The following is a 25,009-nucleotide window of genomic DNA, read 5'->3' on the forward strand; positions in this document are numbered from 1 at the left end:
GTACTCAATTCCCTTTGTAATAAAGGCCAACATTCCATTAGCCTTCTTCACTGCCTGCTGCACTTGCTCATTCACCTTCAGTGACTGATGAACAAGGACTCCTAGATCTCTTTGTATTTCTCCCTTACCTAACTCTACACCATTCAGATAATAATCTGCCTTCCTGTTCTTATTCCCAAAGTGGATAACCTCACACTTATTCACATTAAACGTTATCTGCCAAGTATCTGCCCACTCACTCAGCCTATCCAAGTCACCCTGAATTCTCCTAACATCCTCATCACATGTCACACTGCCACCCAGCTTAGTATCATCAGCAAACTTGCTGATGTTATTCTCAATGCCTTCATCTAAATCATTGATGTAAATGGTAAACAGCTGTGGTCCCAATACCGAGCCCTGTGGCACCCCACTAGTCACCACCTGCCATTCCGAGAAACACCCATTCATCGCTACCCTTTGCTTTCTATCTGCCAACCAGTTTTCTATCCATGTCAATATCTTCCCCCCAATGCCATGAGCTCTAATTTTACCCACCAATTCTGAAAATCGAGGTACACTACATCCACTGGATCTCCCTTGTCTAACTTCCTGGTTACATCCTCGAAAAACTCCAATAGATTAGTCAAGCATGATTTGCCCTTGGTAAATCCATGCTGGCTCGGCCCAATCCTATCACTGCTATCTAGATATGCCACTATTTCATCTTTAATAATGGACTCTAGCATCTTCCCCACTACTGATGTTAGGCTGACAGGACGATAGTTCTCTGTTTTCTCCCTCCCTCCTTTCTTAAAAAGTGGGATAACATTAGCCATTCTCCAATCCTCAGGAACTGATCCTGAATCTAAGGAACATTGGAAAATGATTACCAATGCATCCGCAATTTCCAGGGCTACCTCCTTTAGTATCCTAGGATGCAGACCATCTGGACCTGGGGGTTTGTCAGCCTTCAGTCCCATCAGTCTACTCATCACCGTTTCCTTCCTAATGTCAATCTGTCAATCTGACAAAGTTCCACATGGAAGGTTAGTTAAGAAGGTTCAGTCGTTAGGTATTAATGCTGGAATAATAAAATGGATTCAACAGCGGCTAGATGCTAGATGCCAGAGAGTGGTGGTGGATAATTGTTTATCGGGATGGAGGCCGGTGACTAGCGGGGTGCCTCAGGGATCTGTTTTGGGCCCAATGTTGTTTGTAATATACATAAATGATCTGGGTGATGGGGTGGTAAATTGGATTAGTAAGTATGCCGATGATACTAAGGTAGGAGGTGTTGTGGATAATGAGGTGGGTTTTCAAAGCTTGCAGGGAGATTTATGCCGGTTAGAAGAATGGGCTGAACGTTGGCTGATGGAGTTTAATGCTGAGAAGTGTGAGGTTCTACATTTTGGCAGGAATAATCCAAATAGAACATACAGGGTAAATGGTAGGGCATTGAGGAATGCAGTGGAACAGAGAGATCTAGGAATAACAGTGCATAGTTCCCTGAAGGTGGAGTCTCATGTAGATAGGGTGGTAAAGAAGGCTTTTGGAACGCTGGCCTTTATAAATCAGAGCATTGAGTACAAAAGTTGGGAGGTAATGTTAAAATTGTACAAGGCATTGGTAAGGCTAAATTTGGAATATTGTGTACAGTTCTGGTCACCGAATTATAGGAAAGATATCAATAAATTAGAGAGAGTGCAGAGATGATTTACTAGGATGTTACCTGGGTTTCAGCACTTAAATTACAGAGAAAGGTTGAACAAGTTAGGTCTCTATTCATTGGAGCGTAGAAGGTTGAGGGGGGATTTGATCAAGGTATTTAAAATTTTGAGAGTGATAGATAGAGTTGACGTGAATAGGCTGTTTCCATTGAGAGTAGGGGAGATTCAAACGAGAGGACATGATTTGAGAGTTAGGGGGCAAAAGTTTAAGGGAAACACGAGGGGGTATTTCTTTACTCAGAGAGTGATAGCTGTGTGGAATGAGCTTCCTGTAGAAGTAGTAGAGGCCAGTTCAGTTGTGTCATTTAAGGTAAAATTGGATAGGTATATGCACAGGAAAGGAGTGGAGGGTTATGGGCTGAGTGCGGGTAGGTAGGACTAGGTGAGATTAAGAGTTCGGCACAGACTAGGAGGGCCAGAATGGCCTGTTTCCGTGCTGTGATTGTTATATGGTTATATGGTTTCATTTCCTCTGTTACCCTATGTCCTTGGCCCATCCATACATCTGGGAGATTGCTTGTGTCTTCCCTAGTGGAGATAGATCTAAAGTACTTATTAAATTCTTCTGCCATTTCTCTGTTTCCCATAACAATTTCACCCAATTCATTCTTCAAGGGCCCAACATTGTTCTTAACTATCTTCTTTCTGTTCACATACCTAAAAAAGCTTTTGCTATCCTCCTTTATATTCCTGGCTAGCTTGCGTTCGTACCTCATTTTTTCTCCCCGTATTGCCTTTTTAGTTAAGTTCTGTTGTTCCTTAAAAATTTCCCAATCATCTGTCCTCCCACTCACCTTAGCTCTGTCATATTTCCTTTTTTTTTAATGCTATGCAATCTCTGACTTCCTTTGTCAACCACTGTGGCCCCTTTCCCCCCTTTGAATCCTTCCTTCTCTGGAGGATGAACTGATTTTGCACCTTGTGCATTATTCCCAAGAATACCTGCCATTGCTGTTCCACTGTCTTTTCTGCTAGGATATCCGTCCAGTTAACTTTGGCCAGCTCCTCCCTCATGGCTCCATAGTCTCCTTTGTTCAACTGCAACACTGACACCTCCGATCTGCCCTTATCTTTCTCAAATTGCAGATAAAAACTTATCATATTATGGTCACTACCTCCTAATGGCTCCTTTACTTCAAGATCGCTTATCAAATCCTGTTCATTACACAACACTAAATCCAGAATAGTCTTGTCCCTGGTCGGCTCTCGTACAAGCTGTTCCAAGAATGCATCCCGTAGGCACTCTACAAACTCCCCATCCTGGGGTCCAGCACCAACCTGATTCTCCCAGTTCACCTGCATGTTGAAATCCCCCATAACTACTGCGACATTACTTTTGCCACATGCCAATGTTAACTCCCTATTCAACTTGCACCCAATTTCCATGCTACTGTTTGGTGGCCTGTAGACAACATTAGGGTCTTTTTGCCCTTACTGTTCCTCAGTTCTATCCACACAGACTCTACTTCTCCTGATCCTATGTCCCCCCTTGCAAAGGACTGAATCACATTCCTCACCAACAGGGCCACCCCACCCCCTCTGCCCACATTTCTGTCCCTACCATTTAGATTCACATTCAAACTAAAAAAAATCTAAGTATAGGGTTTGATATTACAATGAATAGGAGGACAATTTTTAGCTAAGGAAACATGAAACTCTGCAAAATCTGGTTTGCAGCTGTCAAATTCAATACTCAAATATATAGGAATTTGGGCAGGTGTATTATTAAATTTATTTTAATATTATGAATAGATGCTTTTTCTTACAAACGTATTTCACCCTCATTTTACCTTGTTTCGTTCTTCAATATTATAGGTTTTAGGAAAAATTGCCTTATCGCTTCCATTTTTCTCAATTCCTCTCTGCTGAAGGTACAATTGCCATTTGGTTTCAAAAGAGAACCAATTCTCACGGTAATCTATAAAGATGAATACATATAAACATGCAAACCACATTTAGAATGTGTACATAGCAACAACTTGGAAATTCAGACCTGGAAAAAGAGATATTGATGATACTCTACATTCTTCATACACCCTCCATTTAGCCCTCTCTGCCCCATCATTACCGACACAGCTTTGGAATTCCTCTCTGCTTTCTGGATTTTTCTTCCGAAGTATAATTGTCTTGCTATCTTTTACATTTCTTCAAATTTATTTCTAAGTTCTCTCTCCTAATTTTTCCTCAGTACCTATTATTGTTATAAATGTTTTGCTCTGCAATAGGATAGTTTATAAGCAGCATGGTATTATTTTTAACACAGTTCCATCGTTATACCACAGTTCCGTTACAACACATAGTATATAGGAAAACGACCTGCACTAACTTAGCTCTAAAATCCCGCCACCCTTCTATCATGAATGCAAGTCATGTCCAAAAACTTGGAATGTTCTATCTCATCCTTTCAGGAGCTGAGCCAACAATACCAAACCAACACAATATTACATAATATTTCCCTTTTTTTTTTAACCTCCTAGCTCTTCACACACACAGTGAAAGAGAGCTAATACTGGTGGCCAGTAAAATGATCAGTCACGTACTCAGTTAGCCATCGCTCAGCATTTACAGGAATAGCTATGAAAATATGATTTAATAAACCTTTTTAGTTATATCAACACTTACGATTTCTATTTAAGTTTCCATTGTGAACAGGGATGAATTAACAATATTATATCTTATAAACATAATTGCCAATCTTTACAGGCAGAAGTTTTCTTCTATGTCATGGATATTTATTCAGACAGCAGCCGCCTTAGCTCTCTGGCATTCTTACTGCGGGCTTAAGAAACTATGGGTCACAAGCGCTTTGTAAAAGTGGAGCGTGCAAGAGAGACTAAAACTGAAATTAAATAATGAATCCCTGAATGGCTACGTGATGGAGGGATGCCATTCAGCCTATCATGTCTGTACTGATTCTAAGCAAAATTAGCAAAGGTAGTCCAATCCCCCACAGCTCTGCAAATCTATTCCTTGCAGCTCCCCGTTTCCACTACAATTCAATGTGGCTTCACTCCCACTGGTAATGTACCCCCATATTCTATCCATTAATTGTGCAAAAAGGAATTGGCAAAGGAACCAAAAGTGATATGAGGACAATCACCAACATGCTTTCCCCTCTTTTTCCGACCCCTTTGTGAATGAGAATAGTTTCTCTTTATCTACTCTTCATCTATGCTCTTCATGATTTTAAATATGTCTGTCAGATCACAGTTTCTCCTGTTCCAAAGAGGATAACTCAACTTCTCCTGTCTGACCATGTAACTGCAATCGCTCATTCCTGCAATTATTTTGGTAAACCTCTCCACCATAACCTCAGCCTTTACATCTTTACTAAACCGTAGCACCAAGAGCAATACTCCAATTGTCAGAGCATTGCTTTTTCTTGAAGACTCATTGTGAATTCCTTGATCTTGTGCTCTTTACTCCTGTTACTAAAAAGTTTGAGATCGCACTTCATTAAGAAGAAGTAGGAAAGACTCAGAAGGCCGGTGTTAAAGGGCAAGAGCCTTGAGTTGACTGTTGGAATCAGATCGGAATGATCCCATATCCTGAATTTGAAAGCAAGATTTCATTTTTACAGATGCTGTTTGGTCAATAGCAGGTGAAAATGTTCTATGAAGTATTGGCTGTGTGGTTACTGCTTTGGCACTCGACTGAAGGTGAAGTTGGGGCATTGTGGTAGTATAGGGGTTAGCGCAACACTATTATAGCTCGGGGCATTCTGGAGTTCAGAGTTCAAGTCCACTGCTCTCTGTAAGGAGTTTGTATGTTATCCCTGTGAATGCTTGGGTTCCCTCTGGGTGTTCCAGTTCCCCCCCACAGTCCAAAGACCTACTGGTTAGCAGGTTAATTGGTCATTGTAAATTGTCCTCAGATTAGGCTAGTGTTAAATAGGTGGGTTGTTAGGGGATGCAGCTCATCTGTCCAGAAGGGCCAATTTCATGCTGTGTCTCTAAAAAAAATAATCTGATGCTTACTTAGTACATTTTGCTGCTATCAGGCGAAAACTGTGCTTGTGCTAAAACATGTAATGTATTTACTGCATGCAACAGGAGGGCGTCAATACCGTGAACTGGGGCAAAAAAAAGGTGCAACTCTTCCTGCTGCTGTGAAGCTCTTCCAGCAACTTCAGTTCAAACTTCATCTCTGGTGTGCTCTGTGTGGATTTGCTCATTCTTCCGGGGCACCTAGGTGCGACTCGAGTAGCGGCAGTACTCTCAATGGATACGATTAAATATTCCTGTTTCAGCCTGTTACAGCCGGGCTTTAAACTCACTATACCGACGATCTTGCTGGCAAGCATGCAGTCACCGGTGAATAAAATCGATGATCTCAGAGCCAGGGTGCCGAATCAGAGGGACATTAGGACCATGTGTGTCCTTTGTTTCACGGAATCCTGGTTAACCCCTTCTGTACCAGATGCAGCATCAGGATAGATCTATAGAGTCTCTCAAAAGGAGATGTGGAGGAGTATGCCTCATGATCAACTCCTCTTGGTGCACAAGTATATCAATGCTGTCCCAATTCTGCTCACCAGACCTGGAATATCTAGCAGTAAAATGTCGTCCTTTTTACCTACCATGGGAGTTCTCTGGGGTCATTCTGGTAGCAGTTTACATTCCATCTCAGGCCAATGTCAAGCAGGCTTTAGATGATCTGAGTAACGGGATCAACATGCACAAAACAGCACACTCTATTGTCTTCATCATCTTTTTGGGAGATTTTAAACAGGCCAGTCTGAAAAAAATCACTAAGCAATTACCATCAACCAATCACTTGCAACACCAGAGGAACCAACACATTGGACCATGATACACCACTATCAAGAATGCCTACAGTGCTATTCCACACCCTCACTTCGGGAAGTCTGATCACCTGGCTGTACTTCTACTCCCTGAGTACAGGCAGAGACTGAAGACTGCAGCACCAATAATGAGGACCAAGAAGGTATGGACAAGGGAAGCACAGGAGCACCTACAGGACTGCTTTGAATCGGTGGACTGGACTGTATTCAAGGATTCATCTTTGAATCTGGATGAGTATGCTGCAGTTGTTACTGACTTCATTAAAACCTGTATGGATGAGTGTGTGCCTACAAAGACTTACTGTACATTCCCAAACCAAAAGCCGTGGATGAACCAGGAGGTACGTCGTCTACTGAAGGCTAGATCTGTGGCATTCAAGTCCGGCAACCCAGGCCTGTACCAGAAAACCAGGTATGATTTGCAAAGGGTGATTTCAAGGGCGAAGGGACAATTTCGAACGAGATTGGAGGCGACATCAGATGTACGGCAACTCTGGCAGGGACTGCAAGACATTACTTCCTACAAAGCAAAACCCCAAAGTATGAATGGCAGCTATGCTTCACTATCAGATGAACTCAATGCCTTCTACGCATGCTTTGAAAGGGAGAACACAACTACAGCTGTGAAGATTCCTGCTGTGACTGATGATCCTGTGATCTCCATCTCAGAGGCTGATGTTAGACTGTCTTTAAAGAGAGTGAACCCTCACAAGGCAGAAGGTCCCGATGGAGTACCTGGTAAGGCTCTGAAAACTTGTGCCAACCAACTAGCAGGAGTATTCAAGGACATTTTCAACCTCTCACTGCTATGGGCAGAAGTCCCCACTTGTTTCAAAAAGGCAACAATTATACCAGTGCCAAAGAAGAATAATGTGAGCTGCCTTAATGACTATCACCCAGTAGCACTCACATCGACAGTGATGAAATGCTTTGAGAGGTTGGTTATGACTAGACTGAACTCTTGCCTCAGCAAGGACCTGGACCCACTGCAGATTGCCTATCGCCACAATCGTCAATGGCAGACACAATCTCCATGGCTCTTCACACAGCTTTAGACCACCTAGACAACACAAACACCTACGTCAGGATGCTGTTCATCGACTATAGCTCAGCATTTAATACTAACATTCCCACAATCCTGATTGAGAAGTTGCAGAACCTGGGCCTCTGTACCTCCCTCTGTAACTGATCCTTGACTTCCTAACCGGAAGACCACAGTCTGTGCGGATTGGTGATAACATATCCTCCTCGCTGACGATCAACACTGGCGCACCTCAGGGGTGTGTGCTTAGCCCACTGCTCTACTCTCTGTATACACATGACTGTGTGGCTAGGCATTGCTCAAATACCATCTACAAATTTGCTGATGATACAACCATTGGTAGAATCTCAGGTGGTGACGAGAGGGCATACAGGAGTGAGATATGCCAACTAGTGCAAATGGTGTCGCAGCTACAACCTGGCACTCAACATCAGTAAGACGAAAGAGGTGATTGTGGACTTCAGGAAGGGTAAGACGAAGGAACACATACCAATTCTCATAGAGGGGTCAGAAGTGGAGAGAGTGAGCAGCTTCAAGTTTGTGGGCGTCAAGATCTCTGAGGATTGATGCACCATCAATAACTCTCGGAGACATGAGTTAAGGTAGGCTTTTATTGGCTGGCAGAACGCACAAGCAGCAAGCAACCACCACACAACATCCTGGAGACTGAGAGGCCGGGCTCAGGCCTCCAATCGCCTTTATACAGGGGTCTGTGGGAGGAGCCACAGGAGCAGTCAGCGGGGGCGGGGGGGTGTCCAGACAGGTATATGTTGTTCACCATAAGGATCTAACCTGGTCCCAACACATTGATGTAGTCACAAAGAAGGCAAGACAGCAAATACACTCAAAAATTTCTATAGTCGTACCGTGGAGAGCATTCTGACAGGCTGAATCACTCTGGTATGGAGGGGCTATTGCATGGGACCGAAAGAAGCTGCAGAAGGTTGTAAATCAAATCAGCCTACAAAGTACCCAGGACATCTTTCGGAAGCAGTGTCTCAGAAAGGCAGCGTCCATTATTAAAGACCTCCAGCACCCAGGGCATGCCCTTTTCTCACTGTTACCATCAGGTAGGAGATACAGAAGCCTGAAGGCACAAACTCAGTGATTCAGGAACAGCTTCTTCCCTTCTGCCATCTGATTCCTAAATGGACTTTGAAGCTTTGGACACTACCTCACTTTTTTTAATATACGGTATTTCTGTTTTTGCACATTTTTTAATCATCTATTCAATATTTGTAATTGATTTACTTTTTTCTTTATTATGTTTTATTGTAATTATTATTATTGTTTTTTCTCTCTCTGCCAGATTATGTATTGTATTGAACTGCTGCTGCTAAGTTAACAAATTTCACGTCACATACTGGTGATAATAAACCTGATTCTGATTCTGATGCATGATTTTCCTCTGGATAGAACATAGAAATCAACAGCACATTACAGGCCCTTTGGCCCACAATGTTGACCCGACCATGAAACTGCTTAGAATTTCCCTACCGTATAGCCTTGTATTTTTTCTAAGCTCCATGTATCTAAGAGTCTCTTAAAAGACTCTATTGAATCCACTTCCACTACGGCCGACGGCCAGAGCATTCCATGAACCCACCACTCTCTGTGTGAAAAACTTACCCCTGACATCCCCTCTGTACCTACTTCCAAGCACCTTAAAACAATGCCCCCTCGTGTTAGCCACTTCAGCCCTGGGAAGAAGCCTCTGGCAATCCCTCATCATCTTATGCACCAGTTTCGTCCCAAAATGTGGAAAGGGTGGCTTGAGATTTAGGCAGAATTGATGGGTATATGAGAGAGATTTGCTAACAGGAAGATAGATGGGGGAGGAGGGGTAGCTACAATTGAGGGGAATGCTCTGACAGCTGACCTGGACCTGTTTTACTGAATATTACACAGAGCATGAACACATTTGCCATAAAAATACAGAGATCACCTACTGGAATGAACAGAGCATAACTAAATTGTGTGTATATATACAATACATTAATTTTAAATCTGTGTTAAAACCATATCTATTTCTTTATTTATGAAAACGTAAGTAGATGAGTCACATTATGAGATTTTAAAACAGAGAGCTGTTACTAATCTCAGTACTCTTGAACACAAAGTAAGTAGCAAGATGTTTTCACAGTGTATATTTTTTGTAACTTTTTGATTTATTTTAGTTAGGTTTATAAAATGTATTGTGGAAATATGTCGAGTTTGATTTAAGAAATGAAATTGGAGATTACCTGAAAAGTGTTTCATCTTCCTTTCACAGTATTGTTCTGCAGTTGGCATCAGTTCCATCATCCTCCATCCCCACTGAGCAATAGGCTTCCCCTGAATGGCAAATGATGTGAAAAGTGCTGTACAGAAACTACCTAGAAACCCTACAAATGAACATATTTAACGTTAATGCTTTGGATAATAAATAAGAACCAAACTGAATTCTTTGCATAATGAAATAACAATTTGCTTTTTCCCTGAACTTGTTTTTTAAAAAAAAAAGCTAATTATGCAGTTCAAAACACCATTCTGTTTCATTGTATGAAAAAATTCGTGCAATCAGATAGTCACCCTTCCTTTATTCCAAAGCCCAAATGCTAGTCAAGTAAATGTACAGAATAATTTAGCAACTGGTATTCAGGACTGAAACAAACAACGCCCTGTACATCTAAACGAAATACAAGTCCAATTCGAAAAGGTGAGGATGTTTTATTTCCCTCTTTTGAATCATTTTCACTTTTATGTCACTTACTTGAATCATCCACCAGTATGTACACAAGTGTCACGCAGGAAACAGAACCTAAAATCTTAGTGTCAGTTTAAGAGTTAATAATAAGATGGTCCAAGAACCAAGAAGGGATGAACAGGCTAGGTATTTTCCCTCAAAAGGTATGAGATGTGGCAAAGTAAGGGATTTATAAAATTATGAAAGCTTTAAACCAATAGACATAGGGCGAGTTTCCATTTGAACAAAAGCATAACTAGAGGCCATGACCAAGAGACTGTAGACAAGCATTCACAAGGATGTTCTAAAGGATCACCTTCACCCACAACATGAAAGTGTTTGAAGTGTAAAGTATTACATACTTAAGGGGTGACTGGATAAATACAAGAGAGAGCTGGAAAGGTCAAGCTAAGCAGGAGAATGAGAGAGTAATACGGTGCTGTTTAGACTGAGATAAGGAATAACGAAGGCGGGTGCTCAAGTAAGGCACAAATAATAAGATGAATAGTTGGGTCAAATGGCCTGCTTCTCTCTTGTATGTAATTTTAAGTAACATACACAACAAAACATAGACAAGCAGGAGTAAAAATGAGTTGGACATAATAATATATCAGTTGGAAGTAATGATTCTTCAATTAATTATCTCTAATTGTTTCACTTATGAAAGCAGAGTTCACAACTGAGCTATTTACATCAATAAAATACCTCTGTTTAAAGCATCTACATTCTATGGCATTACTCAGATGATAAAAAAGCTAACATAAGGATATTGACTACAATGTAATTTTTTTAGTTGGAAACATTAAAACTGTGGTCTGACTGCATTCATTCTACATACTGCGAATGCTACTTGGGGAAAATCTGAACAGAGTTCTATTATTACGGTTTCTGATATTATCATGGAACAATACCCTTAATGTCATCCAGGAAGGGGTCAGGTATTGCCAGCAAGGTATTAGTTCATGCATGTTACCTGCTGGATAACTGTGTGTCATTCGCCCACATTCAATGCTGGCTTGTAGGAGGTCATTCAGTTGCTCAGCCTTTGAATAGCACATACCGATGCACATTGTTCTCGCAGCTGCTCCAAATTTAGGTTCTGTGAATTGACGTGTGACAGAAATTAAGAATGGTGCCTCAAATTCCACATGACCTCAGTACATGCCAAAGTAACTACAAGGAACATTTTTTATTTTTCAAATGGTTCTTGTGTTCTTGCTTTGTATTGCTACTCCAATAGTCAATAGTTAATTCAAATTAACCTTTGAATATTCTCACCAATTTAGATATTAAATTTTATTCATAAATGAATAAGGCTCCTTTAATAATCTCATGATAAATTCAACCCTATGCTAATGCATTCCAAGTGTGTTCTATGACAACTACATTATGTTCAAATTTTAAGCCTATCAGTTTGTGGCTTTAGCTTTCAAGAATACCTAATAGTAACGTCACAAAATTACTGAATGCATCAGACTATTTCCACTAATTTATTCAAAAATCACCAAAACATTCATTGTTACTGATACAATTTGTAGTCCTACATTCTGGAATAATTCTGAACTTGTTTTGACATGCTCAAAGTTCAAAGTAAATTTACAATCAAAGTATATATATGTCACCACATACAATTCTGAGATTCATCATCTTGCTGGCATACTCAATAAGTCTAATAACTATAATGGAATGAATGAAAGATCACACCAACAGGGCGGGCAACCAGTGTGCAAAAACAAACTATGCAAATACAAAAAAAAGAAAGAAGAAAAAAATAATTAAGCAGTAAATATCAAGAACATGAGATCAAGAGTCCTTGACAGTCCATAGGTTGTGGGAACAGGTCAGTGAAGGGGCAAGTGAAGTTGAGTTAAGTTATCCCCTCTGGTTCAAGACCCTGATGGTTGAGGGGTATTATCTATTCCTGAACCAGGTAGCGTGAGTCCTGAGGCTCCTGTACCTTCTTCCTATGGCAGCAGTGAGAAGAGAGCGTGACTGAGAGTGGATACTACTTTTCAGTGAGTGCAGGTGTGCTCAATGATGGGGAGCACTGAGCACCCCACTGCTCTATAACTCTACAGCTCTATGTCCGTTTTTTAGCATTTAAGTTTGCCTGTAAAAAAAAGAGTATTTTGAGTCTCCCACAACCACAAAGTATTTTCTATGTATTTATTGACATTAGATACATTTAAAATGTTTTGGCCATGTCCTATGTTGTGGTGTAAAGATCATAGCAGAATTTTCAAATTTTCACAAATTATTGTGCTGAGTTCTAAAATCGAGATCTAAATACCCTACCACTTCCCTATCTCAGCCTGCCAACTTCCACTTGAAATAACTACATGGAAATTACGTGGTGGAAAGAAGTCACTTAGCTAACGTCATTATGGAGAAAAGGCCGAGTTCATTTAACCTATTCTCATAATGCATGCTCCCCAATTCAGGCAACATCCCTGTAAATCTCCTCTGCACCCTTTCTATGGTTTCCACATCCTCCCTGAAGTGAGGCGACCAGAACTGAGCACAGTACTCCAAGTGGGGTCCGACCAGGGTCCTATATAGCTGCAACATTACCTCTTGGCTTTTAAACTCAATTCTACGGTTGATGAAGGCCTTCTTAACCACAGAGTCAACCTGTACAGCAGCTTTGAGTGTCCTATGGACTTGGACCCCAAGATCCCTCTGAACCTCCACACTGCCAAGAATCTTACCATTAATACTATATTCTGCCATCATATTTGACCTACCAAATGAACAACCTCACACTTATCTGGGTTGAACTCCATCTGCCACTTCTCAGCCCTGTTTTGCATCCTATCAATGTCCCGCTGTAACCTCTGACAGCCCTCCACACTATTCACAACACCCCCAACTTTTGTGTCATCAGAAAATTTACTAATCTATCCCTTCACTTCCTCATCCAGGTACTCAGCCTTTTCTCCTTGGAGCGACAGAGGATGAGAGGTGACCTGATTGAGGTGTATAAGATGATGAGAGGCATTGATTGTGTGGATAGTCAGAGGCTTTATCCCAGCGCTGAAATGGCTAGCACAAGAGGGCACAGTTTAAAGGTGCTTGGAAGTAGGTACAGAGGAGATGTCAGGGTTAAGTTTTTTATGCAGAGAGTGGTGAGTGTGTGGAATGGGCTGCCGGCGACCGTGGTGGATGCGGATACGATACGGTCTTTTAAGAGACTCCTGGATAGGTACATGCAGCTTAGAAAAATAGAGGGTTATGGGTAAGCCTAATAATTTCTAAGATAAGGACATGCTCGGCACAGCTTTGTGGGCCGAAGGGTGTATTGTGCTGTAGATTTTTTATGTTTCTATTATGTAGCCTGGATCATTCTTGAATGAAAAGGTAGCACACACAAATTGTTGGAGGAAATCAGCAGGTCAAGCAGCACCTATGAAAAGAAATAAAGAGTCAACACTTTGGCCTGAGACTCTTCTTCAGGACTGGAAAGGAAGAGGGAAGAAGCCAGAGTTGGGGAAAGGGAAGGAATACAGGCTGGAAACCAGGTGAGGGGGAAGGTAGGTGGGAGTGAAGTGATAGATGGGGAAGATAAAGAACTGAAGAAAAAGGAACCTGATAGGAGAGGAGATTGCACCATGAGAGAAAGGGAAGGAGGAAGGGCATAAGAGAACAGTGATAGGCAGATGAGGAGAAGACAAGAGGTAAGGGGGAGCCCGAATGGGGAATTGAAAAAGAGAAAAGGGGGAGGGAAAGAAATTTACAGAAGTTAAATTTACAAGAAATTTACAAGATGTTCTTGCCATCAGGTTGGAGGCTACCCAGACGGAATATGAGGTATTGTTCCTCCAACCTGAGAGTGGCCTCATCAAGGCAGTGGAGGAGGCCATGGACCAACATGTTGGAATGGGAGTGGGGATTGTAATTAAGATAGTTCAGTTTGTTAATTCTGCTTGTTGCAGACAGAAGAAGGGTGCTTGAATGAAAGATTTTCTTCTACTTTCTATACTAAACTTTCTTTGATTTATTCTTGATCCTACATTTTCCTTCTTTGTCCTATAGCTGTTGTAAACAGTTTGATCTTAATTCAATCTTTTGCATGCTTCCATAATTGGAAAGACATTATATCACCTTCAATTCACACTGTTAACAAGTAAAATAAAAATCAATGTACTTCTTCATGCTTTTGCAATAATAAGTGACATCCTGATCAATCTGTGTTATTCGTTTGTTATGTGTCATGCCATGCGATGTGGGCGATCGTGGTCTTTCCATGGCCATGATTGTTCTTGCCAAATTTTTCTACAGAAGTAGTTTGCCATTGCTTTCTTCTGGGCAATGGTTTTATAAGACGAGTGACACCAGCCACCCAAACAACCATCCACTATCTGCCCCATGGCTTATTGGGGATGGGGGCTAGGCAAGTGCTACATCTTGCCCAAGATTGACAAGACGATTTTAAAATTTGGTAATAAAATCTAATCTTGAACTATGCCCTAAACATTATGTAGATACATGAAACTTAAAATATGTATCTCTTACCATAAAGTAGCTTGATTAGCTTTCTCTCACTGCCTGATATGTGAACTATTGTCTTGAGATTCCTTTACTGTTTCCCTTCACTACTTCCATTCCAATGTTATTATATTTTTTAATCAAATTGCATCAACATTATGTTTACTGATAATGAAGTCAGAACTCGGTCCATTCCCTTGACTTATCAATAGCTTTCTTTAACTTCTATTTAACTATACTTCCTATTTTGGTATTATCTGTTAACTTCAATGACATACCCTTTTGGCTAACGTCCAATTCATTTATTTGTGTTATACTTACAGTGAACAAAGAATCTCGGGGTTGGATGTGGTGACATGTATGTACTCTGATTATGAACTTTACTTTGAACTTTGAAGTACCCCTGAACTGGACCTTGAGGTTTACCAACACTTACACTCCTCAAGTCCTACTCTCCTAAACAAAATTCATGCTATTTGGTAGTTATACTCCTTTAAAAAATCTCTAATAATTGAGAAATGATCACCTTCTACGTAATAAAAAATGAAAAAATGATCACATTAATTAAAAATTCATTTACACCATATCTATTAGGCACTGCTGTCTATTTTGAGATCTATGTTAACTCAATACATCATCATTTCATTCTTTGCTAAAGCCTTTGCATTTCACTATGTTAAGCTAACTAACCTAGATCACGTTGCAACTATTGCATCACTAGTCCAGATTTGCACTGTTGGATCTTTCATGACTACATGAAACAGTGTCAGCCAAGCCACTATTATAGAAAGGATAATCCCAGTTAATTCTTTTTCAATGGGAAACAGTTCTCTGACTTGCTTCAAAGTTTGCATTGACTTCAAGTTTCTATTTTTTGCAGAGAATTTATGAACTTTATTTTATCTCCAATGTCCATTACCTTATGACCCTTCTTCCAGTCCCTCTTGGTGGTATATGCAATGGCGCAGTACCTGATCTCTGTTGTTATCTGTGCAGAGTTTGCATGCTCCTTTTGTGACAGTGTAGGTTTCATCCAGATGTTCCATTTCCCTCCCATATGTCAAAGGCATTGTGGTAGGTTAATTCCTTACTGTAAATTACCCCTTGGAGGTTATTGGCACAATCATTCAGCATATAAAAGGCCATTTGGAACAACATGCCCATGCTAACCAAATTGCCTTCCTGAACTAGTTGCATTTGCCTGTGTTCAGCCCATATCTCTCTAAACCTTTCCTATCTATTTATTTATCTTAATATCCTTAAATATTATAATTGTACCCACCTCAACGGCTTCCTCTGTCAACTTGCTCCATATACCCACCTTGGATCTCTTTAAATCTTACACCTCATACCTTAAATTTATCACTGTTAATAACAAGAAAAAAATAAATGGGAGTTGATTATGTATTAAAGAGAATAAGTTGTAGAATTATAGAAAAGTAGGGGAGTGGGTTAAGGGACTTATAGGATTGCTTCCTTGGGTGCTGACATGGACCCAATGGTCTGCATGGCTCCCATCTATGTCACTATAAATATATTCTGTACTTCCACTCCATTATCTCTCTTTAGATTGAACATTTTCATGAAAATCATCTTCTGCTTCTACATTTATTAATGTGTCCGGTTCCTGATTAGTTACGATTCTAAATACATTGCTTGCTAATATTGTAAATGGGTCATTCTATTCAGGCAACATACCCCTCCTGTTTGACCTTCAAAAAGCATTCTAAGCCATTTCTGTCTCACCAATCACCATTCAGTCTCAATTTCTATATCCACAAGATGTTTAATCATATTGTCACAATCCAAAGTCCTGTTCACCTTCCCTATAAACCTCTGCACGGATTCCATCTGTTGTCTGCCACATTGTCAATATCAAAGCCACCTTTAATAGAAAACAAGAGATGTAATTCATGACATTTTCTGTGGCCAAGGTATATTCTCGACACTTGTTCATAATGTTTAGTGCTTTCCCCCTTATGATTTAATGTATCCTTGAGCAATATTGCAGAAGATTATTCCTACCAAATGAAAGTTCTTAGTTTGCCTTTCATTTTGACCAGAAAATGCATGACTAAATATTTTCATGAGCAGAGTGCAATAAAGCTTAGATTATCCGATGGATAACTGTGCTTCCCTGAAGACTAATAGATAATACACCCACTCTTCACTGTGGGCAATTCATACATGGACAACAATAAGTATCCTGACTATTCTTGGTAAGAAAAAATCTGAAGAAAACACCTTCAACATTATTTCAAATACATGAAAAGACAATTGGGATAGCTCTAAAACTACTATCACTTTAGAATTGGATTAATGACTTTTGCATGATTTAAATCAGCCAGTCTGAATATTACTGGTTTGTACTGCCGATGTTTAATGTGTAGGAACAGCAATTCACCCACAATGTATAGACTGATATACGTACTTAAATTCTCCAAGGACCACAAGCTTGTCGGGTTTGGAGGCTTGAGCGCCTAACAACCCGGAGAGCTACGTTTGCTGGCTGGAGTCAGGGCTTTATGCTCTTGGCAGGGTCCCCCCCCCCGCCCCCCCCCCTGTCAAACAGGACAAAGGCTAGAGGCCAGACTAAGAGTAGTTCACCGGTCCTTTAGGTTCGAGGGTTTAGCTCAGGGCTAACAACCAGGAGCTGGTGAAAAAAAAAATTGTTAGGTAAAGAGCAATGAAAAATCCTTGCATATCTGTGTGTGACGGTGTATGTCCAACGCCAAACAGAGATGGAGAACCTTCATTCCAGCGGCGTAACACGCAGTATCTATACAAGCTTACAATGCGATGGAAAGATTTTCACCTTTTCTCTTTAACGCTGTGCACCCTTTGGAAGAATAGATTTTTGTCCGGAGTTCGGCTCCTTCTGACGCTGCTTGTAAATGACGATTCTGATAGGTATGCAAAACCAGGAGATGTCTTTTTGCAGCTTGGTTGCAAAGTTCTTGAATGGAATCCCAGGCTGAAAGAACAACACATTCCTATTATCATTAGGGCAGTCTTGCGGTGCAGTGTAATATCTTCAATCAAATGCGCGGAACGTATGGGGATGAATAAAGTATCTATCTATCTATCTATTATCTATCTATCTATCCTGGAAATACACCCATAGAGTCAGAGCTTTGACCGAGAATCCACACTCCAAAAGTTTACTTCATTTCTGGCTCTAGTGCCGATGTAACTGCTATATACAATATATTGGCTTTAGATATACATATCAGCCTTTAAAGTTTGGTTTCGAAATGTTAGTATCTCTAAAAAAGTAACTGATAAATCCGATACTTGAACTGCTGCTCATCCTTTCTGATCTACTTTCCAAACACTTCAGTGCGTTATGTTGAAATAGAGTTCGGTTTTTTGAATCAGTTCGATAGTTATTTTTTATATATCCGAACGTGGACAAAAGAGGAAAAAAAATCATATCGTCTGATCTGTTTTGAACCGGCTCTTTAATAAACGTGTTGAACGCACTGGAGTGTTTGTGACATTCAGCGATGTGCTGTTGACAGTTAGAGTAGCAGGTTAAAAAGCAGGTGGCGGAAAGGTTCAGGAGCACTGAAACCGGACGCACTCTTTTTAACTTCTGTGTTTTCACATTTAACATCAGACGAAGATAGTTTGTGCCATGGAATCGTGTGAACGAACTGTTCACCGGCGGGCAGCGATACGTCTTGCCAATGTCAAGCCTCTGATGGATGACAATACTTAAATTAGCCTGTTCGGAAAGAAACACATAACCAGCTATAGGACTGGACAGAAAACTCACCAGAAGCTAACGCTTCGGCAGTCGCCATGTGCATCAGAGTATCAAGCGGAGCCCTCCACTGAAATGATTTTAAAACCATTGTGTCTATCTCTGCTAATAAATCAGACTCGGTAAGTTTTAATCCAGCTTTGTAGCACTCGTGGGTGACATTGTGATACCCTATGGCATTCCCGAGTGCTCCAAGGACCATGGCAGCCTCGTACTTCTCCATTTTACCAAACCTGGGCACCAAGTCAGTTTCCTCGACTGTGTCGAGTATCCACGCCGAGCACTAAGTAGTGTCTGGTCTCCCAAGCCACGCCCCTCACCTCCTTTCATGCGAGTTACGATTTTTTACCATCAGTGACTTGAAACTTCCAGATCAAGCAGACTGTGTTAAAAAGCAAACATGTTTCAACGTTACTCTTAGGGATTCGCCGTACACAAATAAATGTTGCAAGTTCAATCTGTAACGTTGGTGGATCAAACCACCCGTCTTCACATTAGAGGGAGAAACATTCGGTTCACTTTGAATATTAGTCTAAAAGTAGCGAAGTATTTTATGTACAGTATTTGACCTGTGGTTAAGGACACTACTTAATAAACATTCTGAAACTTTCAACCGGGTTCTCAAGACGCCAGCTCACATTTCAAATGTGAAACAGGGCTGTCGCCACAGACGAGTTTTCTTTTTCACAATCCTTACTTCTCAATTTTTGAAAATCAAAGGTAATCTGCAGCAAAAGGGTGCTATTGTAACAAAATATTAAAACAGTGTGGTAAATGCTATATTTGTAATTGACGCTTCAATTTATCTGTAAAACGGCGAGTTGATTCTGTCTGAATTATCCAAATGTTAAAAAGACAGCGCCTGGTTATTTTAATGGAACTTATGTTCAGTTTTCATGGTTGCATCGAAATCCTCAAAATAAAATGCCAGGGGAGGTATAAATAGGATTCCTTTATGAGCAACCATACAGAGACATTTACATTTCGGAAGATGTAAGATGCATTTTCCAAAAGCGGTTTTTTTCCCCTCCAAATAAGAACACGCATTAAAGATGGGAGTAAGATGATTTTATTAGTAAAATTGTGATACATTTCTTCACCATTATCTAGATTCAGAACACGATGATACCGACCTTTCAACGTGCTTACTGAAGCAGCAAACCAGAACGCGTCCACAGGAGAACCAACCGGGTCTGAACCTTTTCTGCCCAGCATCAAGGACAGCCCTGTTGCTACTTGTTTAATCGTCTTTCCAGAGTTGGTTTCATAATTGCTAAACAATTATAGTTTTGCTTAAGGCCATAAGACAAAGGAGCAGAATTAGGCCTTTCGGCCCATCGAGTTTGTTTCGCCATTCCGTCATGACTGATTCATTTTCCCTCTCAACCCCATTCTTCTGTCTTCTCCCCGTAATCTTCAACGCCCCGGCGAATCAAGAACCTAGCAACCTCCACTTTAAATATACCCAATGGTCTGGCCTCCAAAGTCTCTGTGGCATTGAATTCCATGGATTCACTACCCTCTGACTAAAAAAAGTTTTGTAACAAGAAACGATGGTGAATTGAGCAGTATCAATCTTGCTGCTCATTTGTTGAATAATGAGAGGCCCTCCGTTAGTCGGAGTCGATCGCTTGGACAGTCAGAGGCGTTTTCCGAGGAATGAAATGGCTAACACGAGAGGGCACAGTTTTAAGGTGCTTCGAAGTAGGTACAGAGGAGATGCCGGGGTAAGTGTTTTTTAAGCAGAGAGTGGTGAATGCGTGGAATGCGACGGACACAATAGGGTCTTTTAAGAGAGTCCTGGATAGGTATATGGAGCTTAGAAAAATAGAGGGCTACCACCCGAGGTATTTTCTAACTAAGTACGTGTTCGGCACAGCATTGTGGGCCGAAGGGCCTGTATTGTGCTGTAGGTTTTCTATGTTTCTCCACTGACCATGGATATAGCAATTACGCGATGCACAAGCCGGGTCAGTGCGATATGGAGAACAAGTTGTTGGCCATGCAGCACGCTTCTCCTTTACACGCAACTGATGAATCCAAAGGACCGGCAAAGACCGACACAGTTCGGCACCAGCTGCGACACAAGGCAGCGGCAGTTTGAGATCGGAGTTTTCCTTCTCCTAGATGAGAGGGCAACTACGGCTAACGCGCCCCATCTGACCGGACTGCGGAATAAAAGCTGGAGAAATCTTAACATGTTTGCTTTTGAGTACCAATATCCTGATAACGAGTGATCGATTATATTATGCTGCCCATAGATCGACAGTTTAGTGATTGTGTTTAGAGATCATTTATGATGTATAGCAGCAAAACTGGACTGTGATTTCAAAATCATAGCTTTAAGAATGCAAATTCTGGTAATTTCTTGCGAAGTCCAAGTTCAAAGTTAATTCGTAAATTTCATTTGATTTATATATAAAACATACGTTGACCATCCAATGTGGAATCTAGTGCAGACCGCAAGTTATGTGCTGTATAAAGAATTGCTATACATTTGATTTGAAATTAACCCCAAATTAGCAATATCTGCGATGGGTTGACGAACTACATCATTCGTTTTTGCAGAGGACAGAATGCACTCTTTTCAGTGAATTCGTAGCCATTGATATCTATTTTAATATTTCACCTACGTTTTGAAAGGACCGATTGTAATCGTTATTTCCAATATCTAATTCGATGCAAGGTGGAAACAAATAAATGTATGCTCTTTGTGATGTACCTTTTATGCATATTCTTGATATTTTATTAATTATGTGTTATGCCATTTGACATTCTACAAACTTCGTAGACTGCAGTTGGCATTTAAGAATGAATAGAGTCATGGATTTATAGAGCACGACAGCACAGAAACAGGCTTTTCGGTCTATCTAGTCCGTGCTGAACCGTTATTCTGCCTACTCCATTTATCCGCACCCGCACCATCGCCCTCCATGTCCCTTCCATCCATGTGCTTATCCAAATTTCTTTTAATTATTGAAACCGAAATCGCACCGGCAGATCGTTCCACACTCACACCACCTTCTGAGTGAAGAATTCCTCCCCTCAGGTTCCGCTTAAACATTTCACCCTTTGTCCTAACGTATAAACCCTAGTTCTATTTTATCCAATGGAAAAGCTAATTGCACTTACCCTATCTATACGCCTCGTAATTTTGTATACCTCTATCAAATCTCCGGCCATTCTCCAGTGCTTCAGGAAACAACGTCCGAACCTATTCAACTTTTCCTCATAACTCGGGTCCTCAAGTCCCCGCGAACATCCTTGTAAATTTTCTCTGTACTCCTTCAGTCTTGTTGATATCTTTCCTGTAGTTTTGTGACCAGAACTACACAGAATACTCCAAATTTAGCCTCACCAACATATTAAACAACTTCAACATTACATCCCAACTTCTATACTCAGTACTTCGATTTATGAAGGCCAATGTGCCAAAAGCTCTCTTTATAATCCTAGGTACATGTAACTACATTTAACTACCTTATCATCCAAATCATTAATATAGATTATAAACAATAACAGACCCAAGAAACTACCACTCTCTGGCTTCTCTCAAAAAGCTGGTGTCAAATTCAATTTAAAACTTCTAGACCGAACTTTAAGACTGAACCTTCCAGACCGAACTTTAAGACTGAACCTTCTAGATTGAACTTTAAGACTGAACTTTCTAGACCAAACTTTAAGACTGAACCTTCTAGACTGAACTTTAAGACTGAACCTTCTAGACTGAACTTTAAGACTGAACCTTCTAGGCTGAACTTTAAGACTGAACTTTCTAGACTGAACTTTAAGACTGAACTTTCTAGACTGAACTTTAAGACTGAACCTTCTAGATTGAACTTTAAGACTGAACCTTCTAGATTGAACTTTAAGACTGAACCTTCTAGATTGAACTTTAAGACTGAACTTTCTAGACTGAACTTTAAGACTGAACCTTCTAGGCTGAACTTTAAGACTGAACTTTCTAGACTGAACTTTAAGACTGAACTTTCTAGACTGAACTTTAAGACTGAACCTTCTAGATTGAACTTTAAGACTGAACTTTCTAGACTGAACTTTAAGACTGAACCTTCTAGGCTGAACTTTAAGACTGAACTTTCTAGACTGAACTTTAAGACTGAACTTTCTAGACTGAACTTTAAGACTGAACCTTCTAGATTGAACTTTAAGACTGAACCTTCTAGACTGAACTTTAAGACTGAACCTTCTAGACTGAACTTTCTAGACTGAACTTTAAGACTGAACCTTCTAGATTGAACTTTAAGACTGAACTTTCTAGACTGAACTTTAAGACTGAACCTTCTAGGCCAGCCTCACATGAAGGACTTTATCAAAAGCTTTGCTGAAGTCCACGTAGACAATATCCATTGAATTTTCTTCGTCGGCTTGCCTGGTAAACATATCTGTAAGATTGGAGAGACATGACCTACCACGCACAAAGCCAGGTTGACTATCCCTAACCTGTCTATCTAACTATTTATATAACCTTTCCCTTCTAATAATTTATCCACGACTATAATTTCCTGTCTTATTCTTCGAGTATTTCTTGAAGAACGGAACAACTTTAGCTATTCTCCGGTCCTCCAACACCTCATCCATGGCTTGGTTTGCTTGTATGACAAAGAAGGCCGAGCATTACCCCAATACATGGACATAAAAATTTAAGGGGATATCAAAAATAGAAGACTTTTTAATGGGATCTGAGGGAGAGATGTTTTTTTACACAGAGTTGTTAATCTCAGGAGCCTGCTGGTAGAGAAGCTGTGTCATCTGATACAATCACCACATTCAAGAGGCATTGAGTTTGCCATTTAAACAGGCAGGGTATGGTGCTCGACGAAGTGTCGCCCATTCCACGTCGGCTCTCGCCAATGTAGAGGAAGCCCCATCGGGAGCAGGGGATGCAGCAGACAATCCCAACAGATCCGCAGGTGAAGTGTTGCCTCAGCTGGAAGGACTGAATGGAGCTGAGGGAGGAGGTAAATGGGCAGGTGTAGCGCTTCTGCTGCGTGCAAGGGTAAGCGTTGGAAGGGAGATGAGTGGAGAGTGATACAAGTGTATCACGGAGGGAGCGATCGCTGCGAAAAGCGCAGAGTGGGCGGGGGAGAGTTAAAGATGTGTTTGGTGGTAGGGTCCCGTTGAAGTTGGCAGAAGTTGCGGAGAATGTGTTAGATGCGGAGACTCGTGGGTGGTGAGTGAGGACAAGTGGAACTATTAAAGCGGTGGGAAGATGGGGTAAACGCGAATGTCCGGGAAATGGATGAGTTGCGGGACAGGGTAGTGGAGACAAGGAATGCTGCATTAAAATATATTATAAATTTATTTAGGCGATTATAGTCTGCTTCGTTAGAGTTCTGTGATATTTGCCTGAAAGAACAACGATCTTTCAGCGTTTGTCGTAACTAAACAATACTGATATTAATTGATGAGCGACACGTCTAAATTTAACTCAAACATATGACAGCTAAACTCTGAGGTCATGGAAGGCGCTCTCGAGGTCAAGTGTTAGGTATGTTCACATTATTTAAGCAAAATATCGCTGCCATTATTGAACTCCGAATTCACTAACGCTTCCATAATTGCTACAAAATTCACCAGATCTACTTTGATGAAGTTAGCTGTTATTTTCGAGCGCATCTGCTGGCCACGGTGTATAATTGGAAGTAACCGAGCTTCAGCAACAAGTATATGTCTTAGCATTATCTATTCTACCGGAACCATGTTTTATAACAGGTAATCGTTGTTTTATATCATTCTGGCAACTCAAGGAAACTGTGATCTACTACAGTAATGAAATGAATAACATTTAATGCATTGCATAAATTAGACGCTCAAATAACTACTTTCATGAAAAAATAATTATACTTTATCCCCAGGCAGGGTGAGGACGTGTGTGGGGGAGGGTCGCTTTCAAAAGATCATCACTGTTATATAAATAATTATGATTACTTACATTCGTGCCGTTCTTAAGCAGACTTGGCATTCTTTGTAGCTTTACTTTAATTATTAAATTTTAAGGGGAAGCCAATGCGAGGTCTTGACCCTCTAGAAAATTTCACAGCAGAGTTATAAAAAAATGGGGCAAGGAAATCCTTAACCCATACACAGGATTTCACGAACACATATGGTTAACACATGCTGGGTAGTTGTATCCCACCTTCTCATTCAAAGGGATCAGTACATGGCATGAAGGAGACTAGAGGATTGGTAGAGATCTACAACGTGGGTCGTAGCATGAATGTATACAGGGACCCGGCTGAAGCTTACTAAATGAGATTACACTTTCTGCAACTGGCGATTTATACAAATATTTTAAATTTCCCGTGCTTGCGCTAATCACCGACGTAGAAAGTCCCTCCCACGGTCCTCTGACGCATGGAGGACACTGGAGAATTTTTCCTTCCTTTTGCGTGTTGCTGGTTTTCTGTGTGTTTGTGGTGGAAATATAGGGAAAAGAAAAATTCCTTTCACCTAATTC

At 40.7% G+C, this 25,009-nt stretch overlaps 1 protein-coding gene across 2 annotated transcripts in view; it reads right to left on the minus strand.

Annotated features, from left to right (window-relative positions):
- LOC140725592 (uncharacterized) overlaps positions 1-18,907 on the minus strand; it is a 33,019-nt gene extending 14,112 nt beyond the window's left edge. The window contains exons 1-5 of one of the 2 annotated variants that reach the window (XM_073041239.1): positions 18,544-18,907; positions 17,581-17,739; positions 11,254-11,379; positions 9,799-9,939; positions 3,500-3,627 (exon numbers count right to left, since the gene is read on the minus strand). In XM_073041239.1, the coding sequence (XP_072897340.1) occupies positions 3,500-3,627; positions 9,799-9,939; positions 11,254-11,379; positions 17,581-17,739; positions 18,544-18,754 (765 nt within the window). In that variant the 5' untranslated portion in view covers positions 18,755-18,907. Of the gene's footprint in view, positions 1-3,499; positions 3,628-9,798; positions 9,940-11,253; positions 11,380-16,463; positions 16,651-17,580; positions 17,740-18,543 lie in introns of those variants that run through there. The other variant, XM_073041240.1, reaches the window with a different exon arrangement.
- Between the last annotated feature and the right edge of the window lie 6,102 nt (positions 18,908-25,009).

The sequence above is a fragment of the Hemitrygon akajei genome, chromosome 3, assembly GCF_048418815.1.
Source record: "Hemitrygon akajei chromosome 3, sHemAka1.3, whole genome shotgun sequence".
Taxonomy (NCBI): domain Eukaryota; kingdom Metazoa; phylum Chordata; class Chondrichthyes; order Myliobatiformes; family Dasyatidae; genus Hemitrygon; species Hemitrygon akajei.